General features: G+C 41.9%; 2 protein-coding genes across 3 annotated transcripts; both read right to left on the bottom strand.

The window, feature by feature from the left end:
- Positions 1 to 740: 740 nt before the first annotated feature.
- LOC129854564 (mortality factor 4-like protein 1) lies at positions 741 to 7,685 on the bottom strand. Of its 2 annotated transcripts, XM_055921777.1 has the most exons (13): positions 7,520 to 7,684; positions 6,945 to 6,991; positions 6,747 to 6,814; positions 6,206 to 6,292; positions 6,012 to 6,050; positions 5,701 to 5,781; positions 5,580 to 5,605; positions 5,210 to 5,298; positions 4,389 to 4,490; positions 3,920 to 4,008; positions 3,521 to 3,693; positions 2,107 to 2,191; positions 741 to 1,328 (listed from the first exon to the last, which is right to left on the bottom strand). In XM_055921777.1, the coding sequence occupies exons 1-13, from the start codon at positions 7,557 to 7,559 to the stop codon at positions 1,247 to 1,249; spliced, it is 1,008 nt and encodes a 335-aa protein (XP_055777752.1). In that variant the 5' UTR covers positions 7,560 to 7,684; the 3' UTR covers positions 741 to 1,246. The 2 variants fall into 2 exon arrangements, with proteins under 2 accessions (XP_055777752.1, XP_055777753.1); XM_055921778.1 differs by lacking the exon at positions 6,012 to 6,050 and having other exon boundaries at positions 7,520 to 7,685.
- A 1,333-nt stretch (positions 7,686 to 9,018) lies between these two features.
- On the bottom strand, positions 9,019 to 11,207 carry LOC129854563 (relaxin-3 receptor 1-like). The gene has a single exon (XM_055921776.1). The coding sequence runs from the start codon at positions 10,781 to 10,783 to the stop codon at positions 9,764 to 9,766; it is 1,020 nt and encodes a 339-aa protein (XP_055777751.1). The 5' UTR covers positions 10,784 to 11,207; the 3' UTR covers positions 9,019 to 9,763.
- Positions 11,208 to 15,370: the final 4,163 nt, after the last annotated feature.

Below are 15,370 nucleotides of genomic sequence, written 5' to 3'. Positions count from 1 at the left end.
ATTGTTTAGCTGTTCACTGATCACCATTAACTCTAGAAATAGATAGTATACTCCTGTTTACATGTACATTACCATAAATATTGATATAGTTGGGTTACCATTAACTCTAGAAATAGATAGTATCTGACTCCTGTTTACATGTATATTAGCATAAGTATTGATATAGTTGGGTTACCATTAACTCTAGAAATAGATAGTATCTGACTCCTGTTTACATGTATATTAGCATAAGTATTGATATAGTTGGGTTACCAGTAAGTTTTCAGCCCTGTTTACATGTGTACAAAACATTAAGGACACCTGCTCTTTCCATGACAGACTGACCAGGTGAAAACTATGATCCATTGATGTCACATGTTAAATCCACTTCAAATCAGTGTAGATGAAGGGGAGGAGACAGGTTAGAGAAGGATTTCTAAGTCTTGAGACGTGGATTGTGTATGTGTGCCATTCAGAGGGTGAATGGGCAAGACAAAAGATTAGTGTCTTTGAACAGGGTATGGTAGTAGGTGCCAGTTATACTAATTTTGATACCGAATACTGCACTGTTGGGAAGGGCTTGCAAGTCACTAATTTCACTGTGATTGTGCATGTGACATAACTTGAGTGACAACCATCTAATGGGGAGTCAATGGCCATTGTTCAATCTCAGTCTCATGAACTCCAAAATAACAAGGATTATTTCTGTATTGTAGAGTACAGGTTGTCAGGGAGAATTAAGGATATTTACCATACAGAACTTGTGTAGAAACATCTTTATTACAAAATGATAGCCAACCATAACACAGCTAATGTATCCCACCAAAGACATTTCAATTCGATTACTTTGCACAAATTGTGGTTAGCATCAAAATCGCATATGTAATTTATGCCAACAAATATCCATAAATCAACACATGCAAAGTCATTGAGGTGAAAACAGACAAAACAACAGATCCGATGGAATGCACAGAAACATTACAGAGCTGTTCATGGTAAAAAGTCCCCGATATTGGAGGAAAACATGCCTGTCTTGTTCGTGTTACGTACCCGGTGGGAAAGAAAGAAACACACTTTACATCTTAAAAGCTACCACTGCTCCAAAGACATAACCCACTCCAGGGAACCTCCAGAAATAGTCCAAGTGAAAAAAAATCCAGTCCAGCTTTCCACTCAAAAGGGTTTGAGAAGGTTACATGTAGTCTGGAAGAGGCTTGGTGTTTTCCCCGAACGGGTCTATCGGCCCCCCCTCCACTGCACCTTCCTCTCAGACGGCTTTCCTATGGTACTCTGGGGGCGCCACCTCGTAGTCGCTGGCACTGAAGAGGGAGGAGTTCTTCATTAGATACCTACGAAAGACAGGAGGAACAAGCGATTGGAGTTCAATTATCAGCCATAGAAAATGGACAAAAACTTGGCATCTGTATTCATAAAGGTGATCGGCCTCTACGAAGTGTAGAAATATTACAGGCTGTAGAAGAATGAGGAGCAGATCAGCTCATCCTAACTAATGATAACCTTGCTTCCATTTGGACATTTAAACAGAGTTGGTCCAGATAACCATCTGCAGCAATTAGGATAAGGCCACATTTGTTTACAGGAAATAACGACACGTGAAAAAGGCCTCCGTTTGAACTCATCCCAATCTACTACGTTGTTCCAGGTTGAGGAGGATCATGATTATGGCCACGTTCCCAGATCGTCTCTAGGGTACACAGACAGTATCCTGCAGATACATGGCCAGACATTTAGGCCCACTGCAAGGAAAACATTCATGACAGAGCAACAGTGAACAAAGGAACTGCTTCATCAGGATGACTGAGATAAGCTGTACGATTAGTTCTACTCTGGAATCCAATGGTCTTGAAAACTTCTTGTTAGAGTGATATCAGAAATTTGGTACTTCAATTTCACAAATTCTGTCAGTGTCAAGATTGTGTAGCCCAGCTTATACCGAGCCCTGAAGCGAGATTAGATAGCAGCATGTCACGGTCAGTGGGCTACGTTTTCAACAGTGAAATCCTTCTGATGAGAATATATAAATATGATAGGCCAGCCAGGTTAGGGAATGCTCTGCCAAGCCAGACATTCAATTTCACGAGTGGGGATGAAGGAGAGGCTTCTTACTTGAGAAAATCCTGCAGGTAGTTGAGCAGCAGAGCCAGGCTTTTCTCATCCAGGGGAGTGTAGGCAAGCATGGAGCCAATTCTCACTGCACAACACAAAGAACAGCACTGTCAGGGACCAGATTTAAACCATATGTACACAGACATGAATCTATATTAGCATTGGCTGATATTTGAATAAATACTGTCTCAATGCAGGTCTGGACAGATGATGGTGAACTGATAAACTCTCCCATGGAAACTGCTACAGTTTTATTAAAAATCTGTGAAGTGGTGTGACTTTGTTAAATGCACTCCTAAATAAATTGTGATTTCATTTTATGTATAATTAGAAAATAAAATGTTATTGGTCACATACACACATTGAGCAGATGTTATTGCGGGTGTAGAGAAATGCTTGTGTTTCTAGCTCCAACAGTGCAGTAATATCTAACAATACACACTAATCTAAAAGGAAAAGAATGGAATTAAGAAATATTTAAATATTAGTACGAGCCATGTCGGAGTGGCATTGACTAAAATACAGTAGAATAGAATACAGTATATACATATGAGATGAGTAAAGCAGTATGTAAACATCATTAAAGTGGCCAGTGATTTCAAGTCTATGTATATAGTGCAGCATCCTCTAAGGTGCAGGGTTACGTAACCGAGTGGAAGCTGCCTAGTGATGGCTATTTAACAGTCTGATGACCTTGAGATAGAAGCAGTCTTAGTTTGCAGAGAGCACCATCCAATTGACGCTTCTCGTTCGACCTTCAAGTGTTTGACACAGCCATTGATGACACAAACCCTTTCCTAAACGGTTCTTCATCTACTAACCTCAGTTCAATCTGGCTCGGAACGAGACGCTTTCTCAAACGTCCCTGTCACTTAGTCCATCTGAAGATCACACCGGTTCAGATCACAAACCCAAATGTGGGTAGTTAAAGATCCGCTCAATGTTAATTAACTAACTAATGGGATTCTGGATGCAATTTGTGTCAGCGGTAGACGCTTAACTTTCTGGCCTTCCCTGGGTATTGCACATTACACATTCTCGAACACCCCATTGACTGCAGAAAGTAAACTTTCATCCCTGTGATAATGGCCGATCATGAAATCTATTAAAGTCTCCTTCATTAGCAGTACGGCTGAAGATGAGAGCTTTCGTGGGTGCTGTGACGGTGCACCAATGACAGCACAGTGAACGGTGGTAGGAGAAGAGTAGACAAAGGCACTGTAAACTTTCTTAAGGCTCTAATAACTAAAGAGAGAACTATTTCCCTGTGGGTCTTCACCTCTCCTAAAAAGAACTCAATCACCACAACGTTAGTCTCCTGAGATTCAAACTGAAATATTTGTTAAAAGTTCCAGTCCAGCGGCTACTTCAGATCCTCCTCATTCAGACAGTCCTGCCCCCCGTGGCTACGTACCAAAGAGCCGGAGAAGGTGCGGGCCCCCGTAGACCTGGGACATGGGTGTATCGGGGTGATCCGCTAGTATCTCTGCATACTGGGGCCTCTCGAACTTATAGAGCAGCTGAGTGCCCAGCATGACGTTGAAGTACTCCCTGATCCCTGCCACCACCTCGTTCACAGCATACTCCCTGAGGGGAACCAGGAGATATAAGACAACAGGCAGTGGCTGGAGTGCTCACAGCTGGAGCTGAAGAATGTGTGATACCTAGGTTGAACTTCACCAAGCAAGCGAATTACAGCTAGCCAACTTTGATAAGCAGATACAGGCCTAGCTTGCCTGGTTTCTAGTCAGAGACCTTCTTCATTGTAACTTCACTCGTACTGCAGCGTCGAGAGGGGTGTGGTTTTACTTACTTGCTTTCTGAAGTTCCTCTTGATTTCTTATAGCTTGCATAGTCCTCCAAGACAGTATCCACATTCTTTCTCGCGGGCAGGTGAAAAAGCTACAAAAAATTTAAGAAAAATGTAATGTATACATATTTGTCAAGCACCTCATAAAATACGCTTAAAACACAAACAAAATCCTGTAAAGAATGAACTTGTAGGGAAAGACTGTCTTGCCAGTAAATAGTTGGCATCTTCTGACCATGGTAGACAGCTGGGTTGGGTTCAATTTGAAGTGACGGTAGTCAATTCATGAACTGAAATTCCAATTCAATAATAAAAAAAACCCCTCTATTTTCAATGACTTCTCAAACTTATAAGTAAAAGATATTCATTTCAAAAGTTTTTCAATATTTGAAGTTTAAATTCAAATTCCTGAATTGACTATTTTCAATTGGAATTGAGCCCAACCTTGGTAGAGCGCTGACTAGACCCCCACCTGCTTCTGTCTGGTAATAAGGTCCCAGTCATCCACCAGCCACGGCTTCAGCTCCTCAGGAATCTTCACCTTGACCTCCACACGGTTGATGAACGTCTCCTCCTGGTTACAGTGAAACCAAATGGAACAGTCAGACTCATTTACAATAAGAGAGACATGAAAACCAGAAGAAGAAAAAATGTGCTAATGGTGTTGTTAAAAACCACAATTCCCATCTGTGTTTGACTGACTGCTGCAGGACATAAGTAACTGGAGCCGTTGTTTCAGAGTATGAGAGGCTTCAACTGAACAGAACAGGCCTGCTGTTTGTGAGGGACAACACAGAGAACAGGCCGGCTGTATGTGAGGGACAACACAGAGAACAGGCCGGCTGTATGTGAGGGACAACACAGAGAACAGGCCGGCTGTATGTGAGGGACAACACACAGAACAGGCCTGCTGTATGTGAGGGACAACACAGAGAACAGGCCGGCTGTATGTGAGGGACAACACAGAGAACAGGCCGGCTGTATGTGAGGGACAACACAGAGAACAGGCCGGCTGTATGTGAGGGACAACACAGAGAACAGGCCGGCTGTATGTGAGGGACAACACAGAGAACAGGCCTGCTGTATGTGAGGGACAACACACAGAACAGGCCTGCTGTATGTGAGAGACAACACAGAGAACAGGCCGGCTGTATGTGAGGGACAACACACAGAACAGGCCTGCTGTATGTGAGGGACAACACACAGAACAGGCCTGCTGTATGTGAGGGACAACACATAGAACAGGCCTGCTGTATGTGAGGGACAACACACAGCATTCATAGGTGGACATACACTCTCCACAGTTGGGTCGCAACGAGCCCTCTTCTTCCGCGGTGGCTGTGGCATCTCTCCTGTGCTGGTGCCTTCTCCAGCCGCTGGTGCTGCACAAAGACAAATGGGACAGACACACAATCATACTCTATCCACAAAGGAATGTTAAAGGGTTAATTTAACTAGTAGCAGAAACTAGTGGGACTAACACTTTTACTAGTAGCAGAAACTAGTGGGACTAACACTTTTACTAGTAGCAGAAACTAGTGGAACTAACACTTTTACTAGTAGCAGAAACTAGTGGGACTAACACTTTTACTAGTAGCAGAAACTAGTGGGACTAACACTTTTACTAGTAGCAGAAACTAGTGGGACTAACACTTTTACTTACTCTTTAGTTTTGTCTTTTTCGCTTTCCTGAAGAAAAAAAGATTGCATTAAAAGGCGCTGTTCAATTATTTTTTGTGAAAGTTTGAAAGTAGGTCAAACTTGAAAGAAGGGATCAAACTTACAGATCAACATTTTTCTGCTGCACAGCAGCAATCTTCTTGCTCGGTGCTATACCCCTCATCTTTCCCTCAACATCATAATGCCTGCAGGAGAAAGGAACACCGCCAAGAAACCAGGCCATGAACTACAGTAACCTTCAAAAACACTGTTCTCACATTTCCTTATGATCATTTTATGTATCCTTTTAACCAGTATGTTTTATGTTCAACTAGTGCTTACAAGTAAAAGCACGGTGGGCTGCAAGTATTGTATCATAGGTGCTATATACATAAAGATGACTATTGTGGTTCATTATTAAAATAAGTGGAATCACTTTTTATGTTCTCCCATCTTCGAGTCATCGTCGGCATTTCTGGGGAGACATTGATTGACATATAGAATCTCATTCTTGTATTTCGTTCAATGGCAGCTTGAATACAATGTTGACACAGTAGGTACATTCCATAGACTAAAACACTTCCCCCCCACCCCAACACAAAGTCTGTCTGTGATGATAGATGAACTCACTGATTAGCCTTTTGAAGCTCTTTTTGTTTCTGCAGGTTGCTGTCCACATATTTGAGAACTCTGCTTTCAGGAACCCATTCATCCCAGCTAAAACAGAAAGAAATCAACCACATTCAGATCGCTGACAGCTTAGTTTTATTGAATCAATACCAGAATGTTAGGTCTGTGGCTGTGAGGTAAGCATTCAAAAAAAAAAAAATGGGTCCATAGCTACAACAGTACTGTCTAAATAGAGACAGTACTGGTCCTCTGTAGCTCAAATGTTAGAGCAGCGTTTCACAAGGGGTGTACGCTTTGGTTTTTGCCCTAGCACTACACAGCTGATTCAAATGAGGAACTCCTCATCAAGCTTTGATCATTTGAATCCCCCTTGGGGTCCCCAAGAGTTTGGGAAACGCTCTGTTAGAGCATGCAACACCAGAATAGTGGATTCAATTCCCAGGACCACCCATTAGTAAAAAACATACCCACCATGACTAAGTCACTTTAGATACACGTGTCTGGCTTTATTTAAAAAGCCAACAATGCAAAAATGACTCACTTTTTGTTCCATCCACTGTAATGAATGAAGTACTTAATTTGCTTCTCCTTGATATTGGTTTTCACTGCCTGAAATACAACAACAATCATTAAGAATTGTAATAAATATGACTATAGGTATAGGCTACTGTAAATGGTGTATTGCTTAGTTAACACGAGCTGACAGCCATTCAGATTGGTGGAATGAATCTAAACTCACCTTTGCTTCGTAAAGCAACGGCCCATGAAAACACAGAACTCTTTCACCTGAAAACAGAAGAAATAGACAAATGCTGGATGGTTTTATTAACAAACCGTGAACACCAGTGGTTGGCTAATGTGTAGCTAAATGTATTTCGTTGATATGTGGCCAACGTATAAAACAAACTAGCCACATTTGCTATTCAAGCCAAGGCCCTTGGCAAGGGATTGTTTACACGTTAGCAATTAGCTAACGTTAGCTAGGTAGCTTATTGTTTCAACAGAGCCAGTTAGCGCAAACAGTCTAGTTAGTTGGCTGAATGAATACGAAAGGTACGTGTATTAGTACACTACTTATGGTAGATGACACTTAATTATTCGATACATTACTCAGGCAATTTTCATATTGATGATATATCTAGCTAGCATACAGCTAGGACACCAGCAGAGCAGACTTTTAGCTAACGTTAGCTGGCTAACGTGCTCTGCGCGAGAAGCGCTATAGCGCAGAGGCGTCGATGCCTTTCCACTCACGAGACAACAGGGTCTAGCTACGTTTTTAATTTTACAGTTCATCATCCCGGTGCACATTACCTTCTTGAAATTTAGGTTTAGGGTCCTGTTTTGGCGCCATTCACAGACTCAACTGTTCGGATCTCTGAATGATCAAATTCGTGCATTGCCAGCTTCCATTTCTTCCTGACACAACACGGCAAAGGGCGCGCCACTCTTCTCGCGACGTGCACAGCCTGGCAGCGCGGTCAGGTGACCACGATATCGCATTGCGCTGTGGCGGCCCATGCGGACCACACAGGACATTATCATTGTTTTGTGAAGGGAGCCATGTTCATTTATTTTATTTGAACCTTTATTTAACTAGGCAAGTCCCACAAAACAAATTATTATTTACAATTACATCCTGGCCAAACCCTAACGACGCTGGGCCAATTGTGCGTAGGCCTATGGGACTCTTACTTTAGTTTATTTAGTAAATATTTTCTTAACCAACAATGCAGTTCAAGAAATAGATTTAAGTGCTCGTAAGTAAGCATTTCACTGTACACATTTTGTATTCAGAGCATGTGACAATATTTTACCATAGTTCTGCCAATGAGAATACTGTACCAGCTCTGGCTGTATGTTTAGATTATTATTATACATTTTTTTATTTAAGTCAGTTAAGAACAAATTCTTATTTACAATGACGGCCTACAGCGGCCAAACCCGAACGACGCTGGGCCAATTGTGTGCCGCCCAATCACAGCCGGTTGTGATACAGCCTGGAATCGAATCTGTAGTGACACCTCCTAGCACTGAGACCGCTGCGCCACCCAGAAGCCCTGTAGGATACTAGGCTGTTTAGAATATTCATACAATCATAACATGAATTGGTTATTTCAGCCACTAACTAATAAATGAGCTCTTGCTCTTATGTCTCATGTGTTGGTACACAGATGGTTGGCCAATAGGTTTGAAGATCATTAATAGGTTTATTCATTAGTCTGAAGAGTATAACAAAAATATCATTCATTCTGTCCTGACAAATAGGATAGTAGGTCAATATCAAATTGAGATGAATTGTTTTATTGATATGGGTCAAGTATGTGATGCATAAGTGTAGCCTATTGGCACAACGCCTCTCCCCTATTTGACCTAGATAGTTTGTTTGTATGTATTGATATGTAGGCTACGTGTGCCTTTTTAAATATGTATATAGTTCTGTCCTTGAGCTGTTCTTGTCTAATGATGTTCTGTATTATGTCATTCTGTATTATGTTCCATGTTTTGTGTGGACCCCAGGAAGAGTAGCTGCTGCTTTTGCAACAGCTAATGGGGATCCTAATAAAATACCAAATTGGTATTTGGCATGTTAGGCAATACATGCAGTGTTTTCGATATAACATGCATTTTGTTTGGGAAATGCATAGGCCTACCGGTAAAAGCTGTCATCACCTATCAAATTGTACTCATAACACTGCTTGTGGGCTTCAGAGGGAAATTGACCATTTACAGTAATCGGTGTCGAGACTGTCATGTTTTTCGTTGTCCATTTTGACATGAAACACAATAATGCAATCATTAAGGCAACGGGGTGAGATTAAATATATGGATGTTTATTAAAAATAACATTTTGCATGAACACAATTTAGGCAATATTGTCGTTTTCAATCTATGAAGTTCACATTCATTCATCTGTTATCATAGGCATAATATTTACACTTCCCTCCCATTGCATGTCATTTGTGAATTTGTGACAAATGCCACACAATGAAGACTAGACGTGCAGCTGTGAAGGATGACATGGGATCATGGGTACGTTTCTCTCCACTAGGCTACACTTATGATGGAATGATAACGACAATATCTAGTCTGTTTCTCTATCGTTTAATGATGACTGTCCGGGCGGTTTCTCTATCGTTTAATGATGACTGTCCGGGCGGTTTCTCTATCGTTTAATGATGACTGTCCGGGCGGTTTCTCTATCGTTTAATGATGGCTGTCCGGGCGGTTTCTCTATCGTTTAATGATGGCTGTCCGGGCGGTTTCTCTATCGTTTAATGATGACTGTCCGGGAATACAACAGCACATGGACAGGAGGAACCATAACAGGCAGAATTTCCTCATGCGCAATTTTGGTAGCCATTGGATACTGTATCATTGTGACATTTTGTTTTAGTGCTTGCCTATGCCTATTTTGTGATTTTTTTCCACCAACAGAACATACTGCATCCGCCTATTACAGTCCCCCCAATGTCGTGCGCCCTGTATGGCACATTACGCAACAGGGAGCGCGTGCGTAATGGCAACGGCAACCGAATTTTCCACTGCGTAAAGTGACTAACCGCGATAAAACAAATCTTTCAGTTTCTTTCTAAACTCTTCTCTCATCAGGCAATAAATGACAGGGTTTAGACAGCTATTGGCGTGCGCAAGGCAGACTGTCACAGGGAATACGTAAGTGTGAACTATGTAGTAAGATTTATCCCAATGCACAGCATTCAATTTCACAAGGACGCCCCAGAATGTGATGGCGTGATTTGGCATCCAGCAAAGAAAAAAGGATAGGACCACGATGGTGACAGATTTGGTGACTTGTGACGTCCGTTTGGTGTTTGTTTTCATACTACGGTTGTGGATGAATCGCAAAAGCATGATGTAGCTGAATGAAACAATGGCCATGGGTAAAACAAATGCAAATATTATTTTCTGAAGGTGATAAACTGCTAACCAATATTGTCCATCAGGGAACTTAAGCAAACATAATTTTTCCCCCGCTACATTTGTCACGGTTGAGAATATGGATGTTGGTGCAGTCGTAACTGTTGCGGATACCCAAAGAACCACGCAAATCCATTTGGCAGAGCAGGACTTTTGCCTAGTTCGGTCCTTTAGAGAGGAGGCGACGGACCAGTATCGGGTGACGCTCATTGCAGTCAGAAAGAACACGCTCGCGTACATGTTCATAACGGTGACGGAGCTGATGATTTTGCACATGGCATCTCCAAACGGCCAGCTGAAGTCAAGTGCGGTGTCCACTGCCCAGAACGGCAGAGTCAATACAAACTGGAAGTCCGTCACTGCCAAGTTAAGTACAAAGAAGTTGATTCTGGATTTTTTCCGCTCTTGTTTCACTCTGATAAAGAAGAGCACCAGTAAGTTTCCCACCAAGCCCACAGCGCACACCACCGAGTAAACGACGCAGATGAAGACCCTCAAAATCGGAGTCCCGTCCGCTGTCACGTCGATGTCCTCTAGGCTACTGAACCGGTCCAGATCCGTCAAGGACCAATTCAGAAGGCCTGCATTGCTGTTGTTTCCTTCAGTCATTGTTTCTGTTATTACATTCGAGTGATTCATGTAGGCTATCCAACTTCAAATCAGGGTTGGAGTCGCTCACTCGGCTTCCAATATATCCCCAGGTTAGTTTGAAATAAGAGCGCAACGATTGCTATGCGTCCTTCCCATCATCGCATAATCACACACATTGACAATGTAGATGTACAATGTAGATGTCTTGGTGGGGTAGACCAGAGCGTCTTGACAAGTGCAGTTCTTACAGGATTTATATTGTGACCGCTTCTAGATGCCCTGCCCTGAACGCACAAGGATTGGTGCCAATGTTTGATTGACATTAGGCTATAGCCTATACTCCCTATTTGCACCACTTTCTTGATATTGACCAATAGGCTAAGCTGGACGTAATGGGTTTTATAATGGAATAAAATGTGTTTTTCTGGGCAATAGTGATTTGTCTACCTGAAAAATACAGTACTGGTAGGCTTAAAGGCTTAAACCTAATAAATGCTATTGTATTGATTGTAAACATTATTTAGATCTTTCTTCGACCATCCCATCTAGAGATGAGTGGAGGCTGCTGAGGGGAGGACAGTTCATAATAATGGCTGGAAAGGAGCGAATGGAATGGGACCAAACCATGTGCGTGGTGTATTTCCATTGCACTTATCCCGCTCCAGCTATTACCACAAGCCTGTCCTCCCCAATGAAGATGTCACCAACATCCTGTGGTAGAGATTGAGTAAAGATAATACACAGATAAAGGCTTCACCAAAATAGACATTGGGTAGAAATGTTATGACCAACAGAACCACACATGCGTACCAGCGCACGCACGAACCGCGCTTTAACGCATAGTCTGAGTGGTATTTTGGGGTGTTTTATTAGGATCCCCATTAGCTGTTGCAAAAGCAGCAGCTACTCTTCCTGGGGTCCACACAAAACATCAAACATAATACAGAATGACATAATACAGAACATCATTAGACAAGAACAGCTCAAGGACAGAACTACATACATATTTAAAAAGGCACACGTAGCCTACATGTCAATGCATACACATAAACTATCTAGGTCAAATAGGGGAGAGGCGTTGTGCCGCGAGGTGTTGCTTTATCTGTTTTTTTTTAACCAGGTTTGCCGTTTATTTGAGCAATATGAGATGGAAGGAAGTTCCATGCAATATAATACTGTACGCTTTCTTGAATTGGTTCTGGATTGCAGACACATTAGGGTGTTAAGACGTTAAATTATCCTACTGGATATTCTATAAGCATTGACAATTCATTGAGGACTTTATCCCCACACATGTGAAGTGTGTGTGTAAATAATTAGCATTTCATTGGAATTCCAAACGCTACATAATGGAATCCTTTAATCTTCATCTCCCTCTCTGGAGCCGGCCAGCCATCTCCCCACGGTAACCCAGACATGGCCGACCCACAGGGATGTACCAAGGCCGTGAGTTCAGGTGAGACATTTCTAATTGTAATTCTAATTTTTGTCTTAAACATCAGATCTTCAACAAAAAAATAATAAGAATATAATTTGTTTTATGAAAGAAAAGTTTAGGTAACCTCCATCTCATTGGAGCTGTTCAATAGTCAAGTCCAAGATCATAGATGTTGACGGCACCATCTCCAAAGCCTCCATTCAACCCTAGGTACACGTGGGTGATGTTTCAACCCAAAGTAGCAAGGCCATGGTAGACGTGGGTGATGTTTCAACCCAAAGTAGCAAGGCCATGGTACACGTGGGTGATGTTTCAACCCAAAGTAGCAAGGCCATGGTACACGTGGGTGATGTTTCAACCCAAAGTAGCAAGGCCATGGTACACGTGGGTGATGTTTCAACCCAAAGTAGCAAGGCCATGGTAGACGTGGGTGATGTTTCAACCCAAAGTAGCAAGGCCATGGTAGACGTGGGTGATGTTTCAACCCAAAGTAGCAAGGCCATGGTACACGTGGGTGATGTTTCAACCCAAAGTAGCAAGGCCATGGTACACGTGGGTGATGTTTCAACCCAAAGTAGCAAGGCCATGGTACACGTGGGTGACGTTTCAACCCAAAGTAGCAAGGCCATGGTACACGTGGGTGATGTTTCAACCCAAAGTAGCAAGGCCATGGTACACGTGGGTGATGTTTCAACCCAAAGTAGCAAGGCCATGGTACACGTGGGTGACGTTTTAACCCAATGTAGCAAGGCCATGGTACACGTGGGTGATGTTTCAACCCAAAGTAGCAAGGCCATGGTACACGTGGGTGATGTTTCAACCCAAAGTAGCAAGGCCATGGTACACGTGGGTGATGTTTCAACCCAAAGTAGCAAGGCCATGGTACACGTGGGTGATGTTTCAACCCAAAGTAGCAAGGCCATGGTACACGTGGGTGATGTTTCAACCCAAAGTAGCAAGGCCATGGTACACGTGGGTGATGTTTCAACCCAAAGTAGCAAGGCCATGGTACACGTGGGTGATGTTTCAACCCAAAGTAGCAAGGCCATGGTACACGTGGGTGATGTTTCAACCCAAAGTAGCAAGGCCATGGTACACGTGGGTGATGTTATCTACCATCCTGCAGCACTCTGCCCTCTATACCAGTGATGGCCTCAGCATTGCATCTGTAGCCAAGCAGAGGAAGAAGGGAAGCAGCTGCTTCTAATCACTCTGGAGAGCAGTCCTTCCTCTTCACTCCAACCCAATCTACCCCCCCACAACACAATTCCCTTCCCTCACACCAATCCCTTTCCCTCACACCAATCCCTTTCCCTCACACCAATCCCTTTATCACACTCCAATTCCCTTCCTCAATCCCCATAATTGAATCTCCAGAAAACATTTTGTCAATGCATTTGAATGCATTCGGTTTTCGATTGGAACCACAATACATCTCAAATTAGGGGAATTTTCATCGTCACTTTAAAGATAAATCCATTGATTTATCATCAGAGAACTCACCACAAATACAAGTATTTACTAGTTCAACTACTCGTCAATCAATAACTGAGTAACTTTAATTAAACTGTGAGGCAATTGAGCCAGAGAAGCAAGCAGGAGGGCAACGATGACCTTCAGAAACTTTTAACAATGTCAAAAGTTTGCCAATGCAGTTCCAGTATCTCCATATTTTGAGGACAAGCCTTCCCACACATGGCTCCTCCTAGATGGAGATGGAGTAGTATGTATAGTTATGAGGTTTCCCTGCATGCTGCTATAAGCTGTTGGATTCCATAACAAATATGATCCTTTTAAATCTGTTCACTAATATGTGGTGAAGTATTTCCATCTCATTATGTAACTTCTAGAATGGTGAGATTGTCATTGCATCCCACTCCTTTGAGGCATTGCTACACTAGTGACTAGTTGTACCCAAGAGTGTTGGGTACTGTTGGAGCTAGGAGCAAAAGCATTTCTCTACATCTGCAATAACATCTGCTAAATATGTGTGTGTGACCAATACAATTTGATTTGATTTAGACTGCAAAATGAGTGTCTACTGCCACCCAGTGTATGGTTGTGGTAATAACACACATTATTGTATATTCATGTATTTTGTAAGCCACTTAATGGCAGTGGAAATGAAACGTGTTACCATTCCACATGAGTATTTAATACTGTATGTATATGTTCCTGACAAAGAGGTTAAAAACGCCACAGATCAGATTAGATTTTGAAGAGCTAATATATGGTACACATAAAATCGTGACTAGAGACAAGGAACAAAATACGGATGATCCCATTCCTTCAATCTATTTGTTTGTGAACTAAAATGAAGATAAAACCCATAGATAACAAAATGCTTTTTATTACATCTAAACTCCTATACATTAGACAGACAACATTCAATAAGTAAACCATTTCTTCCAACGCAAGTAATAAATATTCTGTTTTCACCTAGTACTTTCTACAAACTGACATCGGTCTACTGTACAACGTTTAATCTTCCTTGAAAAGCCGTTTAATTCTCTGTTTGGAAATATGAAAGCAGAATCTGGGGGTTAAGGCAGTGAGTGCAGCTGTCAACTTATCCCCTCTTGAAATTCATTTAGTAAATTGGACCCTTTTTAGGTTAAAGTCCACTTTATTGTACAGCTTTTTCTATCTAAAAATATATAAATTAATTGAATCTCATGTTTTTGGATGACGCAAAAACACAAACTAACACTGGAGGAACTGACACTGTTGAAACACATGGGATTGGGGGGGTGGTGATACGGACATCATAATATTACCAATGGGGGGGAGAGAGTGGGAGAGGACTTTACAATAAGGCCATTCCATGCCCATGTTAGGCTACACATAGCATTTTAAATGGGAACACATTCTATGAAGTCTGCTCTCACTGTCTTAAAAACCGACAAAAAAAGAGATCACAGAGATCTAGAGCAATGACATCAATAACAGATCTGAAACCAAAACAAAATCATCCAAATAAATAAAGACATTTGTGATTGGGTCAACTCCTAACCTCTGACCCCAAATCTTAGTCTCACTTTGTTGGTTTACCCTAAACCAGTGCTTCCCAAACTCTGTCCTCACACACACACACACACATCCATGAAAATCAAACAGGTGTAAAAATAGATCTGATTTATATATATATATATCGATTCAAAAATAAATAAAATACTGCACAACATTGTTTATACAGA

Source organism: Salvelinus fontinalis, chromosome 4 (genome assembly GCF_029448725.1).
Source record: "Salvelinus fontinalis isolate EN_2023a chromosome 4, ASM2944872v1, whole genome shotgun sequence".
Lineage (NCBI taxonomy): Eukaryota > Metazoa > Chordata > Actinopteri > Salmoniformes > Salmonidae > Salvelinus > Salvelinus fontinalis.
Note: the sequence above shows the minus strand (reverse complement) of the source record. Positions and strands in the feature narration are given on the sequence as shown.